General features: G+C 46.8%; 1 protein-coding gene across 8 annotated transcripts in view; it reads right to left on the minus strand.

Annotated features, from left to right (window-relative positions):
* The window catches only part of sorcs2 (sortilin-related VPS10 domain containing receptor 2), an 840628-nt gene that overhangs the window by 100699 nt on the left and 719655 nt on the right, over nt 1–20274 (minus strand). For all 8 annotated transcript variants that reach the window (XM_038792097.1, XM_038792096.1, XM_038792100.1 and 5 more), the window contains 3 exons: nt 14151–14253; nt 8192–8268; nt 1156–1247 (listed from right to left, as the gene is read on the minus strand). In XM_038792097.1, coding sequence (XP_038648025.1) covers nt 1156–1247; nt 8192–8268; nt 14151–14253 — 272 coding nt within the window. The remainder of the gene's footprint in view (nt 1–1155; nt 1248–8191; nt 8269–14150; nt 14254–20274) is intronic.

The raw sequence follows: 20274 nt of genomic DNA on the forward strand, positions 1-20274 counted from the left end.
CTTGGTGGACAAGGCTTGATAGGAATCATTAGTTCACTGGGCTAAATCGCTGGCTTTTAAAGCAGACCAAGCAGGCCAGCAGCACGGTTTGATTCCCGTACCAGCCTCCCCGGACAGGCGCCGGAATGTGGCGACTAGGGGCTTTTCACAGTAACTTCATTGAAGCCTACTCGTGACAATAAGCGATTTTCTTTTTTTTTTCATTTCATTAAGGCACTTCTTCAGTGAGTGAATATACAGATATGTTATCTAGAGGCCCTACTAATTTGTTGTTCCAGAATTATATTTTTCCACACCACTCATTAACTTTCAGAATGGGGAGCAAGCTGTGATATGCCGAGGCACTGCACAGTTTAAGTGTAAGCTTCCCTGACTTGTACTCTGATGTTTTGGCTATATTGTACAATGTTCCTTTTTCTTGTAAGGTCACCATGCAATGTTGGCATGTTGAACATCTGGTCCATTAAAAGCCATCCTTTGAACATGGCCATTGGCGACTCAAATACCAATCGTGGAGTACTTAAGTCACTCATTTTTGCTTTTAATTTGCGGTTGTTTACACGTAATTTGCAGTATTTTACACTTATTTATGCTAAATTTCATCTGCAACTATTCCATACACTTTGCAGTTCCCAAGCAACCTGTTCAGTTTTAAATACCTTAAATTTTAGTATCTCTGCAAATTTGACCATTTTGTGTTGAGTTCCTATGCTCAAATTCATGTAGATTAAAAACAATAAAGATACAACATTGAGCATTTTGCTCAACATTCAATTGTTACTTCAATATCCTTCAACTAGCAAATATCTTATCCATTCTCTTTTTACCTTTTTATTTATAAAGTCTTAAATTTTGTGTGGAATATTGTCAAAATACTTTCTAGAGAGCAAGGCACACCCAGTGTTGATGTAAGACTAATTGATCTGCAGTTGCATAGCTGTTTTGCTGTCCTTTTTGTAATGGATACTATGTCAGTCTGTTATCAGCTCAGATGCCTTTAGCATTTGTTGAGTGATTGTTAAGTCAAGTCACCTCTGAAACCACATAACAGTAAAATTCTTAAACACCGCTCTTGTACACAGAATGCTTAATAAATCAGTGACTATGTTTCTAATACTGAGATCACCAGTGTGATTTAAATTTATAATTTCTCACTTTAATATCTTCAGTGGGATTGAGGTGTCCTTGATAGCAACAATAACACCACCATGGTCAAGGTAAAGGATATGATGCTCTTCCTCAAACACCTAAAGGAATAACAAAAAATGAATCAATCAGCATATTAATAGTCTTACTGAGCCTCACATACTTTACATTCCCAAACAAAAACAAAACTGATCAATAACGTTGTGATACTTGGGAAGTCTCCCAAATGGGACGGCACAGTGGTTAACACTGCTGCCTCACAGCACCAGGGACCCGGTTCAATTCCGACCTCGGGTAACTGTCTGTGAGGAGTTTGCACGTTCTCCCCGTGTCTGTGTGGGCTTCCTCCGGGTGCTCTGGTTTCCTCCCACAGTCCAAAGATGTGCGGGTTAGATGGATTGGCCATGCTAAATTGCCTCTTAGGGTGGGGTTGCTGGAAAAGGCCAAGGGTTTGGACCTAGGTAGTTTGGCCGTTTAAAGTGCGGACTCAATGGGCCGAATGGCATCTTCTGCACTGTAGGGATTCTGTAATTCTATGAAATCCATGAAGACAAAAATGAACTGCAGGGTTGATCTACCTTCATATCAAGTTAAACTCGTGTTTTTTTTTAAAAACAGGGGCGGGATTCTCCGACCTCCCGCCGGGTTGGAGAATCACCCGGCGCCGGTGTCAATCCCGCCCCTGCTGTGTCCTTAATTTTCCGCCACCCAAGATTTGGCGGGGGCGGGAATCGCGCCGGTCGACGGGCCCCCCGCGGCGATTCTCCGGCCGGCAATGGGCCGAAGTCCCGCCGCTGACAAGCCTCTCCCGTCGGCGGAAATCAAAACACATACCTGACCGGCGGGATTGGCGGCGTGGGCGGGCGCCGGGGTCCTGGGGGGGGGGGGGGGCGATCTGACCCCGGGGGTGCCCCCACGGTGGCCTGGCCCGCGATCGGGGCCCACCGATCGGAGGGCGGGCCTGTGCCATGGGGGCACTCTTTTTTTTCTTCCACCTTCGCCATGGTCCTCACCATGGCGGAGGCGGAAGAGACCCCCTCCCCTGCGCATGCACCAGGATGACGTCAGCAGCTGCTGACACTCCAGCGCATGCGTGGACTTACGCCGGCTGGCAAAATCCTTTCGGCCCCGGCTGGCGTGGCGCCAAAGGCCGTTCACGCCAGCCGGCGGAGCGGGAACCACTCCGGCGCGGGCCTAGCCCCTCAATGTGAGGGCTTGGCCCCTAAAGGTGTGGAGACTTCCGCACCTTTGGGGTGGCCCGACGCTGGAGTGGTTCACGCCACTCCTACACGCCGGGACCCCCTGCTCCGCCGGGTAGGGGAGAATCCCGGCCCAGGTCTGTGCATTCACATTTCACCTCACGTTAAATGGGAACAGATTTCCTCACCCTTTAAAATTATTTTTTTAAATTGCCTTTTAATTGGCCCACCTGCACCAAGCTCCATTCTCCACCAGGATCATGGACATGTCATTTGTTCTGTTAACGCTATTTTCCAACTACCCACCACAAGATTCCTGGTAGTGGCCCAGTTTGACTCAGCCTTCAATTTTCCCTGCCTCTTTGTCTCCTACGGTGAAGTTCTTTATCTGGAACCTATGGACAGCCAAAGGTGATGAGCTCACTGCTTCGGGGTTTGCAATCATGCAACTATTCTGTGTTACAGGTTATTAATTTACCAAAATGCTGCAGAGTCAAACCACCATAAATTAGGAGATAATTGTGAGCTGAAAGAGAAAAATTAAATATAAAGCTGATGCAAAATATTGACTTGTCTATAGGAGGTTGAGGAAATCGCATCAGTTTATCATTGTCTGCAATGCAGCTATTACTGACAACTGAACATCATTTACAAAACACATCGTAAAACCCCCTTACATTCTGTATTCCTCTCAGTGAGAGAATTTCAAGAAAGTAACTTAAAAAAGAACCATCATATTTAGAATTGTCTGGGCAGCACGGTGGCGCAGTGAGTAGCACTGCTGCCTCACGGCGCTGAGGTCCCAGGTTCGATCCCGGCTCTGGGTCACTGTCCGTGTGGAGTTTGCACATTCTCCCCGTGCTTGCGTGGGTTTCACCCCCACAACCCAAAGATGTGCAGGGTAGGTGGATTGGCCACACTAAATTGCCCCTTAATTGGGTAAAACGAATTGGGCACTCTAAATTTATTTTTAAAAAACAAAAAAAAATATTTAGAATTGTCATTGTGAATGTAAAGGACAAGTTAAATTAGTGTTTTCATCAGAAAATACTTTTTCCGTTCTCTGCTGCATGCTAATAGCAGCCATTTTATGAATGGCCAAAAATTATTATAATAGATAAACAGAAAATGCTGGAAATGCTCAGCAGGTCTGGCAGTATCTATAGAGAGCAAAACAGCTAATATTTTAGGTCTGTGATTTTTATTGGGAAACGTTAGAAATGCAATAAGAATTGTCACCTTGGCTTAATTCATCTTCAAAAAGTGATGAATCTGAATCAAAAAACAGAATCTAAATTTTCTCTAATCACTCAAAGGCTGTTCAACATTCTTTTGTCTATGGAGGTGGCCTCATGTAGGGACACAAGTTTGGGGGCACTGTTAACAGCACCTCTGCCGTTCTTGCCAACTAGGTACTCCACTAGCCCAGTAGTGGTGGCGGCCCTGAGGGTGTGGGGACAGTGACGACAGCACATGGGGCTGGAGGGAGCGTCGGTGTGGACACCGATATGTGGCAACCACCGGTTTGCTCCGGGGAATCTGGATGGGGGGGTTTCAGGGCTGGCAGTAGGCGGGGATTGAGTGGTTTGGGGATTTGTTTATAGGCGGGGGCTTTCTGTGCTTGGAAGAGAGCCCCAGTGGTTACAAGATAAGGTGGTGTTGAAAGCGGGAGCAGGGGTGGGGAAGGTATCCGCAATCTACAAGAACTGATAGAATGGAAGGGAGCCGCGATAGGGGTGGTGAAGCGGAAACGGAAGGAAGAGTTGTGTTGGGAGCCGGAGGCTGGGTTGTGGGAGGATGCTCTGCGGTGAGTCAATGCGTCCTCGTCCTGCGTCAGACTTAGCCTGATACAATTTAAGGGGCACATATGACTGGCCTGAATGCGCAGGTTTTTTGAAGGGGGGAGGATAGGTGTGAGCATTGTGCAGATAGTCCCACAAATCATGTGCATGTTTTGGGCTTGTCCAAAGCTTGGGGGATTCTGGCAGAGCTTGCCGACGTTATGTCAGAGGTACTAAAAGTAAGGGTGGCGAGAGAGGCTGATGTCTTGGCCTTTGCTTCCCTGGTAGCCTGGAGACGGATCTTGCTAGCATGGAGGGACTAGAAGGCCCTGAAGCCGGGGGTATGGGTGAGTGACATGGCTGGGTTTCTCAGGCTTGAGAAAATTAAGTTCTCCTTGAGGGTCTCGATGAAAGGGTTTGTCTGGTGGTGGCGGGTGCGGGTTAAGAAGAGGAGGCAGGGGGAGGTGGACAATGTTGGGGAGGTGGACAATGTTGGGGCGGGTTGGGAGGGAATTCTTGTTGGGGTGTTGTTTATGTCAGCCATGTTGGCTGGTTTTGGGTTGTGTGGTTGTCCATTGTGTTAAAATTTATAATATAACGGGACTTTCTGCGGAAGCAGGTACCAACCTTCCCACTCATGCCGCTAAGGCGGATTCAGGATAGGGTGGTCTCTAGAGGATGGATAGGAGAGGGGAGTGTCTCGGACATATATAAAGAGCTTATGGGTTCGGAGGAGGCGCAGACTGAGGAGCTGAAGTGAAAGTGGGAGGAGGAGCTGGGGGGGGGATAGAGGAGGGCCTCTGGGTGGACGCGTTAGGAAGGGTCAATGCTACCGCAACATGTGTCAGGCTTAGCCTGATCCAATTCAAGGTTATTCACCGGGCTCACATGACAGTGGCCCGGATGAGCAGATTCTTTGGGGTGGAGGATAGATGTGCAAAGTGTGCGGGAGGGTGGGCCAGCGAACCATGTCCATATGTTCTGGGCAAGCCCAAAACGGAGGGGATTTTGGCAGGGGTTTGCTGACGCCATGTCCACAGTATTAAATATGAGGGTGGTAATGAGTCCGGAGGTGGCGATTCTTGGGGTATCGCAGGACCCGGGAATCCAGGAGGAGAGAGAGGCAGATGTTCTGGCCTTTGCTTCCCTGGTAGCCCGGAGGCGTATATTGCTGGCTTGGAGGGACTTAAAACCCCAAAAATCGGAGACCTGGCTTTCAGACATGGCAGGCTTCTTCTGCCTGGAGAAAATTAAGTTTGCCATGACAGGGTCTCTGCTGGGGTTCACCCGGAGGTGGCAACCATTCGGCGACTTCCTCGTGGAGAACTAATCGTCAGCAGAAAGGGGGGGAGGTGGGGGGGGAGAGAGGGGGTTAGGTTAGCATAGGTTAGGGGGGTAAGTAATGGCAAGACCTGTGGGAGAGGGAGGAATTTGCACTATGTTTATGTTTTTCTTGTTATGTATATTGTTGATTTTGTTGCTGTTAAAATGCCAAAGAAATACCTCAAAAAAACTTTTCTTAAAAAAAAATTATAATATAAATGCTTCAATAAAATCTTTTTGCTGCCCACATTGGGAAACAGAAAAATAAAAAACGATCCATTTCATGGCCAATTGTGTTGATTTCTTTCTTTTTTCACATCAAGATCCAAAGTAATGGAAGTTATAGGGCACAAACTTACCATATTTTTTCAAAGTGTTAGGCTCGGACTGAAAACCGGTGTGTAGCTCTCCAGCCGCACAGGCCAGTTTCCTCGATAAATCTCGAGCATCTCTGAGTGAATAGAAATGAGTGGCCGGAGTTTACACCATCACTCTGGCAGGGCAGAGCCTCATAGAGCCGGCTTATATAAGTCTGGGTGCCATCTTTAAAGGGCGCCTCAATCAGAACTGAAGTTGACCTCCCCTGGGCACATTCATCAGGAGCCTTCCCCCACCCTGTACAATCATCGGGCCCCCCCCCAATCACCATGTAAGCGTTCTGTTCCCCCCCCCCCCCGCTCTTTGACCACTTCTCCCATGCCTTCAAGTTCCCCCTTTACTGCCTGCCCACCCGCCCCCCAATTTACATAACTGGAGACCACCTCCCGCCCATGGGGCTCCCAGGAGGGTCCGCCCCAGCAGTGCCCCCCGGGTAGTGCCAACCTGGCAGTGCCAATGTGTGCCAGGAGCTGTGCCAAGGGTTAGCGCCCTCTGGTGATGCCCAGGCACATGAGGTGCCACACAAAAGGTTGCTGCATAAGATAAGATCCCTTTGTAGGAGCTGAGTCCACAAAAGATCAGCCATGATCTCATTGAATGGCGGAGCAGGCTCGAGGGGCCAGATGGCCTACTCCTGCTCCTAGTTCTTATGTTCTTATGTTCTTATCACCCTCTCCCTGGGGCAACCTTTGCATCCCAGTAGGGATCTCCTCGACTGAACCTCGTTTTCTAAACCTGTTGTTAACCTCACCGATGTGACAGCGCTCTGGTGAGGTTTGGATATTCAGTGAGGGGATCATGTGGTGGTGGGGGACCTGGCTAATGACATTAACATTTATTGAAATCTGTTAAAATGAGCTTCCAGCCCTTTGTAGGTGTGAACCTCATGATGTCACCTGTGAGGGGCATGGTAAATCGAGAAATCAGAGGCGGAATGTTCTCAGCCCAGGCCGGGGCCGGAGAATCGCTGGGACGGGCACGGATCGCGCGAGGCCATCCCGTGTCAGTCTGCCAATTCTCCGGTGAGCCGAGAATCACCGCCATTGGCACCGGCTGGGAGCCACTGTACGCGCGCGTGCCCCCCCCCCGGCCGATTCTCGGCCTGGGATGGGCCAAGCAGCCGTACCAAAAAACCCGTGTCCCGCCGGCGCCGTTCACACCTGGTCTTACCCATCGGGACCTCGGCATGAATGCATCCGGGAGGGGGTGGTTCGACCCTGGGGGGAGAGGCCTCCGGTGTGGCCTGGTGGCCTGGCCCGCAATCGGGGCCTGCTGATCGGGGGGCCGGCCTTTTGGGCTGGGGGCCTCCTTTGGTCCCCGCCGGCCCCTGTAGCCCTACGCCATGTTGTGTCAGGGCCAGCGCGGAGAAGGGAGCCACCGCGCATGTGCAGCAATCGCGCCGGTCCCACTGCGCATGCGCGCGTTGGTGCCTGTCCCACTGCGCATGCGCAGACCTGCAGCGCCCATCTGATGCCAGGATCAGCAGCTGGAGCGGCGTGAGTCGCTCCAACGCTGTGCTGGCCCCCTGTAGGGGTCAGAATCGCTACTGCTGAGGCCATGTTGACGCCGTCGAGAAATGTGGCGGCGTTTACGATGGCATCATCACTTAGCCTCAGGATCAGAGAATCCAGCCGTGATCTATCCGAGGATGAACACGGGCTGAGAATCACCTCCACTATATCTGTCAATCTGAAACAATCAAAAAAGAATTTTAAAATAGTGGGAACTTTCTCCTAAGATAAGAATGACTCCAAAAGCTCATGACTGCTGGCTGTAACAAGGGAGACAAAAATCAAGGCAAAGAAATACAGAGGCATTGCAAGTTGATTTTAAGGGTTTGGTACATATTTTCCCTGTTTCTTTCTGTTGAGACTTTCTTTTCTTTTTCCTACAATGAGTGGAGTAGCTGTCGGGTGACTTGTCAAATTTGCTGTGTGGTTACCGAAGTATTCATGAGCAAATGAGCGTCCACCTTCCAAATTAGTCCCATATGGGCAATCTTTAAAAACAGAAATCGCAATTGCTCTAATATGCTAATACTCCTCATAAATGACTGCCGTGGTTAATGCCTAGTTGATTGCTTTCTGAGCCATGAATTCAAGTATTAACTCAATAAAAAAGACTACCAGGCATGGATGAAAACTTTAAACATACACTGAATGAAAAACAAAAGATTATTACGTTGAAGGGGAAAAATAATTTTCTGTATTTCAGTGCAGCTACAGTTTAATTTAAGTGATGAAACGCACCTCAGAGTGAGGATCTACAAAAGAGGTTAAATGAGAATTGCATAACATGCTGCACAAGGTAGTCAGTGTACCAACAGAACAGTTTAAGCCACAACATAAAGTTCAGTTTACTTGCCTGCCTCCATGTATTGCCACAATCAGAGGTTATGTACATATCTTCCTTGTACTCAACCAGCTGGGCTCCGAGGTTTCCTAAGAGACAAGAAGTCATTCTTTTATATTACTCAAGGACAAAAAAGTGTCAAGCAGATATGTACATATTGCCTTTTATGAACATGCAGATGGACAAAAGGGATTATTTTCAGCATCCTTTCCCACGAGCAGGAACACTGTTTACTTTAATGAAATCATTGTGAAAGAATGCTCACATTTCATTCACCTTCTCAGTATAAAACATAATAGAAATTAAAAGAATTAATAATGTTTTCATTTTGAGAAACAGCTGCAGATGGGGACTGGGTGGTTTATACACCCACTGAACCAGAGTTTAAACCTGTCCACACTGATGGAAAGAAAGGAGGAGGTGAATTTAATGGCGGAAGTGGTAGCCCTGACTGGGAGCTGGAAAGCCGGGGCAACCCCAATCACAGCCATTTCAGGAACACCAGTGCAATTCAAGTGGCCATCAGCCTGGTGTAGAACTTCCTTCGATCAATCGGTGGGCCAACAGCTCTTCAGACACAACAGCGCCACCAGGTGCAGTGGTCATTGCTGGGAATGCAGCCAACCTGGATCAGCATATTATGGAGATGCCTCCAAAACTTAAATAGATGGGTCGGGTTCGCTGGGGCCAGTCAGGCAGGCTCAGGGATGAGTTGGTGTTAAGGGCAGGTCGCGGGATCTTTCAAAAAGGGTGGCTCTTACCATAGAGAGGGCCCAGTGTGGGCCACAGAATGCCCAATCAGGAAGGCTCCCAATCCCCATAGGGAGCACACCAAGAGGCCTCCAGCTTTTACCAGGCACCCTTCCTATGTAGCACAGGCCCAACCACCCTACCGCTGGTAGAAGACCAGTTGCTTTTATGTAGTAATGAATTGGCCACTTAAGAGCCTCACTGGCCTCTGACCAGGAAAGCCATCCTTGACATTCATGTCCTTGACTGAATGACAGGGAGCTGAGAAGAAAACAGATACTCCGCCCCCTCTTTCCATCCAGAATCCATATGTCTCCTCTACCTGCATCCCCCCACCCGCCCAACCTGAGGATTGAGTTCAATTCCACTCTGTTCGTTGATGTAAAGGTTTTATATAAGATAGGTATTGACAGTCTCAAATCAGTTGCTGGTGAGTAAAGGCCAAAAGCATTAACATTTCGCTAATGAGGCACAATGCGATGTTATTCAGAGAAACCGCAGGGTGAATGGTGTGGGAAATGAAAACATGTCACATTAGTGCAGTACATGGTGCTCTTTGGAGGCTGAACTTGCAGTACATTGATGAGGCCGAATGGAGGAAGCTTTCCTTCACCTCTAACTGTGCTGTACATAGAAACATAGGAGTAAGCTTAGGCCATTCTGCCCCTCGAGCCTGCTCCTCCATTCAACTAGATCATGGCTGATCATCTGCCTCAATGCCATTGTCCCGCACAAGCCCCATATCCCCTGATGTCTTTTATATCGAGAAATCTTTCAATTTCGGTCTTGAGCAAACTCAATGACAGAACCACCCAATGATTAGGACTAATGCACTAGAAAAAAAAGATATTTGTTACTTTTAACATTTTTAAAATGCGTACCAACTTTACCTCTATTGTCTATTGCTGAGGAGCAAAGAAATCAGTTCCATCAGATTAAAGATTTGGGAAGGTCCATCAGCAGGGATCGCAATGCACAGTTGAGGTGATACAGGTAGACTTTGCACTGCCTGCTCATCTCAATGATTGTGCCATGCAGCAGCACTGTGTGAGACTAGCATGAGTCAAAGTTAGCTTGCACTTCTTAAAAGCAGCCTGCACATCTTAAAGAAAAGTTCATTCAGGATGCAGCAGCTGGTAGAACTGTTTCAGAGTAGGAACAAGACAACTATTACAGCAGGGTGTCAGGACATTTGAAGCTAGGTCCCATGGCTTGAAACCATGCTTTTTGAAGATAGGTGCCCAATTCTGCCAGGGAAAAAAATTGTTCACCATGGGGAAACAATCAATTCCAATCTGTTCTTTACACCTAACTCGACAGCAATGTTTCAAGGTAATAACTGCCTTGGGCATATCTAGATTTCTTGGCAGAATAGATAATGTGCTAAACAGACCATTTGAAGGTTTAGAAAGGATGAATGCCACTATCATGGACAATTTCAGATCAACACACCAGAATTTTAATGAGGAACAGAAGTCAACTTCCATTGTCTAACAGTGTATGGTACGTATGCGAAGAAGATTCTACTGCTCGGATAGAGTCATAGAATGACATTGAACAGAGAGAGGCCATTGTGCCTGTACCATCTCATGTGAAACCAGCTTTCAAGTCAATGCTATTTCTCTATTCTTTTCCTATGTTTTCCCTTTTTAGTCCCACGGGCTTCTAACTTGCAAACAGGTCTATTGTTTAACAGTTCTTCAAAAGCCATATACACCACATCAATCTCACTACCGTCATCAAACCTTTCATTGCTTCATCAAAAGGTTCAAATTAAGCTTGGCAAACATGAATTGCCTTGAACAAATATATGCTAACTTTCATAATTTTACACCTGCCAGTGAATTTAATCCCCAATTATTATCTCTAAATATTTCTCCACCAATGTTGGACTGTTCTCTGTTTGAACAGGTGCGCAATTTTGGCAATTTTGCAGTCCTTCGGTACCACCCTCATATCCAAGGAGGGGTGGAAGATTTTCCACTGCATCTCTGCAAAGTCCACCTCTACTTCCTTTGTTAATATAGGATGCATTCCATCTGGACTGTGTAATTTTTGTAACTAAGGATCGTCAACCATTTAACTTTACATTATCCTATTCAATGCCGCTACCTCCTCCTCCTTTATCTCTATATTGGCAGCATCCTCTTTAATGAAGACAGATGAAAATAATTAATTTAATGCCTCGGTCATGCCCTCTGTCTTCACAAGGATAACACCTTTTTGGTCTTGAATCAGTTCCACCATACCTTTGACTACCCTTTTGCTACTTGCATATTTATTTATTTTTTATTCCTTTATCAGAGTTACAAAGCCAAAGCTGTGTTTGTGGACAGGGGCAAACCCCAAATCCAGCTCCCTCCTGCTCCAAAAACCAACCCAAATTGAATCCAATTCACAGTCCCCACAAGAGAGACACACCAGATCCAGGCATTACACCTGACCTCACCCTCACCTTAGCCAAAAGGCCAAGAATCGATTGCTATTTGCATGTCTGTGAGTGACTTTTAGGAAGTGTGGCGACTGACTGCTGAATGTCGCTGAGTATTTCCTGGAATACAGATGATTCATAAAATATCTACAGTGCGGGAGGAGGCTATTCAGCCCATCAAGTCTGAATCAACTTCCTGAACATCTTTGGAGACTAAGGAACAATTTAGCATAGCCAATCCACCTAACATCTTTGGACTGTGGGAGGAAACTGGAGCACACGGAGGAAACCCACGCAGACATGGGGAGAAAGTGCCAACTCCACACAGGCTGGAATTGAACCTGGGTCCCTGGTGCTGTGAGGCAGCAGTGCTCACCACTGTGTCACTATGATACTATGATGGTTCATTCAATCTGCTCCTTGCTAACTCTATCCTCACTGTCCACTGAGGTCTGCTGAACATAAATAACTCTGTCTTGTAATTGAATTGCAGTCTCTCAAAACAAAGCACTCTTCATTATATTTCTCCTTCTCCGTTTATATTTAATGGTCTGCTTTTCTAGTGGGCAAATAGTCTTTCCAACACCTTGTGCTGTTTGCATGGAGACCTGGAAAACAACTGATTCAGAGATTGCTTAAATCAACAATGACTCAGTCACTTCACACTGGTGCCGATTTGTTTTGGCTTCTGATCAGGCAGCCACCGTGATAAGAGTGTGACGAGTGTGCATGCTTGTGTTCACACTCCCCTCTGTGTGTAGTGCTCTGTGAGAGCAACTTAGGTGCATGTATATGGTGCAAATAATGGAAGAAGCTGTGTGGCTTCTGGCTTAGGGGTTGCTCTGTGCACTCATTGGTCACTTGCCCTATTTATATGGAATTGTGTCCCACCCTATGGTTCTTGTTTTATTCTTTCATGGGAAGTGGGCATTGCTGGCTAGGCCAGAATTTGTTACCCATCCATAACTGCCCTTGAAAAGGTGGTGGTGAGCCGCCTTCTTGAACCGTTGCCATTCATAGGATGTAGGTACACCCACAAGACTGCAGGAAGGGAGTTCCAGGATTTTGATCCTGCGACAGTGAAGGAATAATGATCTATTGTTCCAAGTCAAGAGGGTGTGTGGCAGGAATGGAAACTTGAAGGCGGTGCTTTTCCGTACATCTGCTGCTCTTGTCTTTTAAGTGGTAGAGGTCACAGGTTTGAAAGCTGTTGTCGAAGGAGCCTTGATGAATTACTGCAGTGCATCCTGTAGATAGTACATACTGCTGCTACTGTTTGTCAGTCGTGGAATGAATGAATGGTGAGGTGGTGGATAGGGAGCCGATACAGCGTGTGTTGTTCCTTGTGTCTTAATAAAGCTCGTAGTCTCAAAGGTGGAGAAGATGCTTTATTGTGAATTTATTCTGTCTTCAGAGCTTAACTTACAGCTACCTCAAATGCTGCCTGCTTGTCCTGCTCCCAGTTTTCCCTTCTGTGAAGTGTGTCCTCACTTCCTGTCCCTCTGTATTTATAGCTCTCCCGTGCTCCCTCTAGTGCTTGCTCAGTTGTATTGCATCTACACTGATACACAATCACCACAGCGGGCCGCTTCGTCTTGGATGGTGTTGAGTTTCTTGAGTGTTGTTGGACTTCACTCATCTAGGCAAGTGGAGAATTTTCCTTTACACTCATGACTTATGCCTTGTAGGTGGTGGACAGGCTTCGGGGAGTCAGAAGCTCAGATTCTCACTGCAGAATTCCAAGCCTCTGGCCTGCTGTTGTCATCACAGTATTTATACAGCCAGTCCAGTTAACTTCCTGGTCAACAGCAACCCCCAGGATGTTGATTTTAGAGGATTCACCAATGGTGATGCCATTGAATGTCATGGGGAGATGATCATTGCCTAGTACTTGTGTGGCATGGATGTTAATCGCCACTTATTAGCCCAAGCATGAATGTTGACCAGGTCTTTCTGCATATTGGCATGGAAGGTTTCAGTATCTGAAGAGTAACAAGAGGTATTGGACATTTTGAAATATGATGGGCAACAAGTGTAACATGTTCCTGGTACTGTGAAACTGAGGAAAGCATTCCCAGAAGGACAACAGTCCCATGAGAAGATGTCAGCCAAATGTCATGTTTCTTTCACAAAGGGGGAGTGTCTCGCTATGTCAAAGACAACTCCAATAGCGTTATCAGTGAAGCAATAGGACAAGATTGGTTAAATATGGTGATGTTCACATTAGAGGGTAGCACTGTTGCTTCACAGCACCAGGGTCCCAGGTTCGATTCCCGCTTGGGTCATTATCTGTGCGGAGTCTGCACGTTGTCCCCGTGTCTGCGTAGTTTCCTCCGGGTGCTCCGGTTTCCTCGCACAAGTCCGGAAAGACATCCTTGTTAGGTGAATTGGACATTCTGAATTCTCCCTCAGAGTACCCGAACAGGTGCCGGAATATGGCGACTAGGGGCTTTTACAGTAACTTCATGGCAGTGTTAATGTAAGCCTACTTGTGACACTAATAAAGAATATTTAAAAAACACAGTAAGAACTGGTGCTGATGATGACAAGAATAAACAACTGAGCTATATTTCCAAAAAGTGCAAGCTTACAGCAGATCTGGAGAAGACCTGGCCCCAATACAAAGTAAGGGAGAGAACTATAGTGGGTGACCCCTGATTGAATGCTAGATGAATATATAAGCATTCCATTCAAGTTTAAAAACCATCCCAAAATATCTTTCAGAGAAGAAGCTTTTTTAAATAAAAATTATCAAAATTAAATATAACTTATCCAAATAAATAATTTTACCTGCTCCCATTATAAGTCCTGGTGCAGAATCTTTGGTGTGAACAGTACCTGATACATATGGGTTGTCAGCCCAACGCAGGTGCAGATGAACAGAGCATTCAGGCTATAGAAAAGACAAGCAATAAATTCATATTTTAAGGCCATTTCATTATTTTCATTTAATTTGTTACTTTCTATGAAATATATTCCGTCACCCATATTTCTAACATTTAGACGCCCGTTTCCAAATGACACAACACAAGCCAAGAAACAGTACCAGTTGACATGTCTTAGCCAATAATATCTTCTAATTTAAGCTCACACAATTCCCATTTTACTGCATTCAGTATTGGACACTGCACCTCAGTAATGAAATACTGACATTGGAGGGGGTGCAATGCAGATTCACCAGAATGATACCAGGCAGGAGAGAGTTATATTATGAGGTCAGGTTGCCCTGTATCACTAAGTGTAGAAATTGTAGGTGAGCTGGTCAAAGTGCAAGGTTTAGGGCTGAAAGATGAATAAGAACAACTTTAACAACACAAAGAGCTACTTTTTGACGAAAGGCATGTAACAGCCATTTGGCTTACAGAAAGAAAGAATCATATCTCTTTTTTTAGAAAGTTACTCTGAGACAACCACAACAGAAATAGAAACATAACAATATACGCTATGTGCCATCAAAATACCGAGTCAAAATAATTTAACATTGCAAAACACCCAAATTTCTGAGTTCTGCAACACAATCAATAAGATTTCTCACTGCTGACGCTCAGGCATATGGCATAATGTGCAGTATGGTTTCAAATGCATGAATAAAAAAAATAGAGTGCCCTCATAGTAAATGTCTTTTCTGTGGTTTACACAAACCTAGTGAGAATACATACATATTCTAACCCAAAACATTCTTACCAAGGTTATTAAAATGTAAGTTGTTAACAAGCTAAAGAGAAATTTACTGACTGTAGAATATTCTGTTCTCCGACAGAATCCATATTAGCAAACTCATTAGATTACCAGAGTATTTGATGAGTTACACTAGTTTTCTCAACCAGGTTGCTCAGATGTATGCTTAATGTCGCCTACAGTTCCCTGCTATGTTTTGGGTTTCTATCATTGCCATTTTCTTTGGGGTGAGAATCAAATACCTCTCTAGTAAACAGACTTCACATTCCTTTTTGCTCAGAGGGCATCATTATATGCCTCATTACCAAAGAGATCAAGAGATACCCCAGATTTGAACAAAGAATCCTTGCCAATATATTTAAGCTGACCGGTATATATTGCATAAGTGACAGCTTCATCGTTGGTAGATAATACATGGCAATGGAACCATTCATGGGGACACTCATGAAGTCTCCCAAATGGGCAAGCATGGTGGCCCAGTGGTTAGCACTGCTGCCTCACAGCGACAGGGATCCGGGTTTGATTCCGGCCTTGGGTGACTGGGGAGTTTGCACTTTTTCCCCGACTCTGCATGGGTTTCCTCCGGTTGCTCCTGTTTCCTCCCACAATCCAAAGATGTGCAAGTTAGGTGGATTGGCTATGCTAAATTGCCCCTTAGTGTCCAAAAGGTTACAGGAATAGGGAAGGGCCGCGGGGCCTAGGTAGGGTGATCTTTTGGAGGGTTGGTGCAGGCTCGATGGGCCGAACGGCCACCTTCTGCACTGTAGGGATTCTATGATTCTAAATGTACTTTATAGTCAGTGGACCTCATTGATAATGATTTTTTTTAAAAAAAGAGTACCCAATTCATTTTTTCCAATTAAGGGGCAATTTAGCATGGTCAATACATCTAGCCTGCACACCTTTGTGTTGTGGGGGCGAAACCCACGCAAACACGGGGAGAATGTGCAAACTCCCCACGGACAGTGTCCCAAAGCCAGGATCGAACCTGGGACCTCAGCACCGTGAGAAGCAGTGTTAACCACTGCGCCATCGTGCTGCCCCCTCATTGATAATGATGCTACATCCTTATGTTCAGCAAGAACCTAACCTCAGATGCTTAAGTCCGGTCGACCAAGCACTAGCTTATTGAAGCAGACAACAGAAACAAATATCATATCCATGTGTGCCAGGAACAGCAAGTAAAGTCTGAAAAATAATGTAAAAGGCTCCATTTTTGTCACAGTAGTACTCCAAACTGAGCTAGATCAGATTTCTTTAAAAAGCAGCTCGATATCACAAAACTTTAAACAAGATAATGAGGTAGGATGGGATCACCCTAGGGAGGGGAAATGTGGTAAGTTAAAGAGGAAGAAAACGGCAATATAACTGGGTAGTGATATGGGTAATGAAAGGCACAGAGCACCAGAAGATAAGATCAGAATGTTCACAGCACTTCTTACAAAATTGATGAATTGATAGCACAAATAGAAATAAAAAAGTATGATCTGGTAATTATTACAGAGACGTGTTGCAAGGTGACCAAGGCGGAGTCCTGAACATTCAAGGGTACTCCAGCAGGAAAGGAAAGCAGGAAATGTTGGTAGGGTAGCTCTGTTATCATCAAAGGATAAGAACAGTGGTGAGAAATGACCTTTGTTCAGAACAGCAAGATGTGGATTCAGTTTGCGTGCAGCTCTGATTCGGCTGCACCAACACACCCCTACTGCGCCACGCCCCCCCCCCCCCCCCCCCCCCCCCCCCCCCACGCCCCCCAAAACTGGGTTCAGTATTGCTCTTGATCTAAATACTATGAAGGCCAATAACTTTCTCCGTGCAAGCCACTTTAATATTCAGCAAATTAGACACACAAATGCACAGCTGGATGCACTCCCACTTTGGGATATGAGTGGGTAAAATATCAAGCAAAAGTAACATCATTGCCTGCTTTTGTATCTGCAACCCAGATTACAATTTCAGACACGTAAACTCCCAAACGAACATGATGAGAGACATTTCCAGAGTGTCAACTCGGGCAGGAAAAGCGGTGCATATCCCATTGGCTGTGCTGCCAGCTTTCCTGCCAAAGTTGAAACACTGGAAAAGAAAATCCTGGAGGTGGATCCCACAACGTCATGCTGGCCCCCTGCCAGGAACTTAGAGATCAGAGCGCCCTGTAAAAAAATTGAAAAAGGAATGACCCTAGGGGCACAGGCCTTCCCCACCCCCGCAACCTCGTCCCTCCCCAATAGAAACCAACCCCCAGCTCTGCCCAGGCATGATGTTCGGCCCCCGGGTGCTGTGTGCCCCCGGTGGGTATGTTTGCCAGGTCCCTGTTTGTCCAAACCTGTTGTAAACAGAAGGGATGGCAGAAAACCCATTGTCATTGCCAGGGGGTGGAGATAATCTCAACGGGAAATCCTGCCAGTGTAAAAGCCAGTTTGGGCCTCCCGCTGGACTCTCTGCCCCCTCCAGCCTCCCTATCCGCCGTAAACAGAGGTGGAAAAACTTCTTCAGGTGAAAATTTATGACCTGGCTTTTTGAAGCCTCAGCTTGCAGCACCAAAGCAAAAATCAGCTGCAGTTCCCATCTCCCATTCCAGGCCCACCAGATGTTCCTGTGCACACGTAGGAGGACAAGCCACTGGTTCGCACATCTGTCTCCACCATCATTGCCTCTTCTGTCTAGGGTTGGGGAACGGTGAGGATCTGGTTCCAAATGCTGTCTACGACAGGTCTGTGTTCCTATGTTCTGATGTGTTAGGCAGGTTGGTTCGATGTGGACTGCACTCGATGCAGGGAAGTTAGAAACAGACGTCTAACACTGGAGAAGATCCAACACTGTTTTATTCAACTATAGAGCTGCTGTACATGTTCAGCTGTGGGTCGACACTATACTGATCTGACTGGTGACCTTGTAGTAGCCTGACTTACTAGCTACCGCATGGTGTTTGCACTTGCTAGCTCGTGGACCCTGACTGTCTCAGTAGCTGGGTCCCGAGAGAGCGGGAAACCTAGTGCCCTCTGGCTTTATAGTGGTAGTGTCCTGTCTGGTGATTGGCTGTACTGTGTTGTATGCTTACTGGTCATCCTATGTGTCAATCACTGCCTGTCTGCATCTCATTATATACATGAGTGGATATTATGACATGTTCCTTATTGGTGAAGTTCCCTACACTCTGAAATGCTGCATTCAGACCCACTTCGTCAGATAGAAAATGCTGGATTCAAGTATCTCAGCAAATTTCAACCATTACTGAATATCTCTGATCACAATCCACCTTGTTAGCATATGAGTGATACCACTGTTTGTTCTGCTTAAAATGAAAATGATAGGTTTTAAATACTCATTAAGTACTCGGCCAATAAATATTTCAGAAATCCTACATCAATAGATTTGAATTCATAGATAGTGTTACAATTTAGATGAGGGGCGGAGAGATCAGTGATTACTAATCTATTTAAAAAAGGATCATTCAACCAAAAATGTGCACGGACATTAATACCCTCCATACCAGGCAACATCCTGGTAAGTCTTTTCTGTACTCTCTGCAAAGTCTCCAGGTCCTTCAGGTAGTGTGGTGACCAGAATTGGACACAGTATTTAAAATACTCGATACCCCATCCGATGAAGGCAAGCATGCCATATGCTTTGTTTACCACCATTTCCACCTGTGCTGCCACTTTTAAGGATCTGTGGATCTGCACGCCCAGAGCTCTCTGTGTCTCTATGTTCCTGATGGTTCTGCCATTTATTTTATAGCTCCCACCTGAATTGGATCTACCAAAATGCATCACCTCACATTTGTCTGGGTTAAATTCCATCTGCCATTTCTGTGCCCAATTTTGCAGCCTTTCTGTTGTATTCTCTGACAATCTTCATCACTATCCGCAACTCCTGCAATCTTAGTATCATCCGCAAACTTGCTAATCAGACCCGCTATGTTTTCTTCCAAGTTATTTATATATATTACAAATAACAGAGGTCCCAGGACTGATCCCTGCGGAACATCACTAGTTACAGACCTCCATTCGGAAAAACACACTTACACGGTTCCCCTCTTCTATGGCCAAGCCAGTTCTGGATCCATTGAGCTAGTTCACCCCTGACCCCATGTGATCTAATCTTTTGCACCAGCCTGCCATGAGGGACCTGATCAAATGCTTTGCTAAAGTCCGTGTAGACAACATCCACAGCCCTTCCCTCGTCAATCATTTTTGTCACCTCCTCAAAAACTTCAATCAAAGTAATGATACATGACCTCCCTCGTACAAAACCATGCTGTCTGTCACTAATAAGACCATTCACTTCCAAATGTGCATAGATCCTGGGCGGGATTCTCCGACCCCCCCCGCAGGGTCGGAGAATCGCCCGGGACCGGCGAAAATCTCTCCCCCGCCGTGGCCGGAATTCTCCACCACCCGGGAATTGGTGGGGGCGGGAAACGCGCCACGTTGATCAGCGAGCCCCCTGCGGCGATTCTCCGGCCCGCGATGGGCTGAAGTCCCGCTGCTGAGAGGCCTCTTTCACCGCCATGGTTTCAACCACCTCAGGTGGCGGCAGGATTGGCGCAACGGGCAGGCCCCCGGGGTCCTGGGGGGGGCGCGGGCCGATCGGACCCGGGGGGTGCCCCCACGGTGGCCTGGCCCACGACTGGGGCCAACCAATCGGCAGGCGGGCCAGTGCCGTGGGGGCACTCTTTTTCTTCCGCCGTCGTGGCGGAGGCAGAAGAGAACCCCCCTGCCGCGCATGCGCTGGTGATGACGTCAGCGGGAGCTGACACACCGGCGCATGCGCGAAGCAGCGAAGGCCTTTCGGCCAGCCCCGACACCGGCCGGCGGCGGTTTGGCCGCCAGTCGGCGTGGCGCCAACCACTCCGGCGCGGGTCTAACCCCTCAATGTGAGGGCTTGGCCCCTAGCACCTTTGGGGAGGCCCGACGCCGGAATGGTTGACGCCACTCCGCTACGCCGGGACCCCCGCCCCGTCGGGGAGAATCCCGCCCCCTATCTCTGAGAATCGTTTCCAAAATTGCACGATCATTGATGTCATACTCACTGGCCTACAATTATGCTGATTATCCTTGCAACCCTTCTTAAATAAGGGTATAACATTGGTATTCTCCAATATTCTGGGATCTCACCTGTGGCCAATGAGGAGACAAAGATTTCTGTCAGAGGCCCAGCGATTTAATCTCTTGTCTCCCTCTGTAATCTGGGATAGATGCCATCTGGCCTTGAGGATTTGTCTACCATAATG

This window comes from Scyliorhinus canicula, chromosome 3 (genome assembly GCF_902713615.1).
Source record: "Scyliorhinus canicula chromosome 3, sScyCan1.1, whole genome shotgun sequence".
In the NCBI taxonomy this organism is placed as follows: Eukaryota; Metazoa; Chordata; class Chondrichthyes; order Carcharhiniformes; family Scyliorhinidae; genus Scyliorhinus; species Scyliorhinus canicula.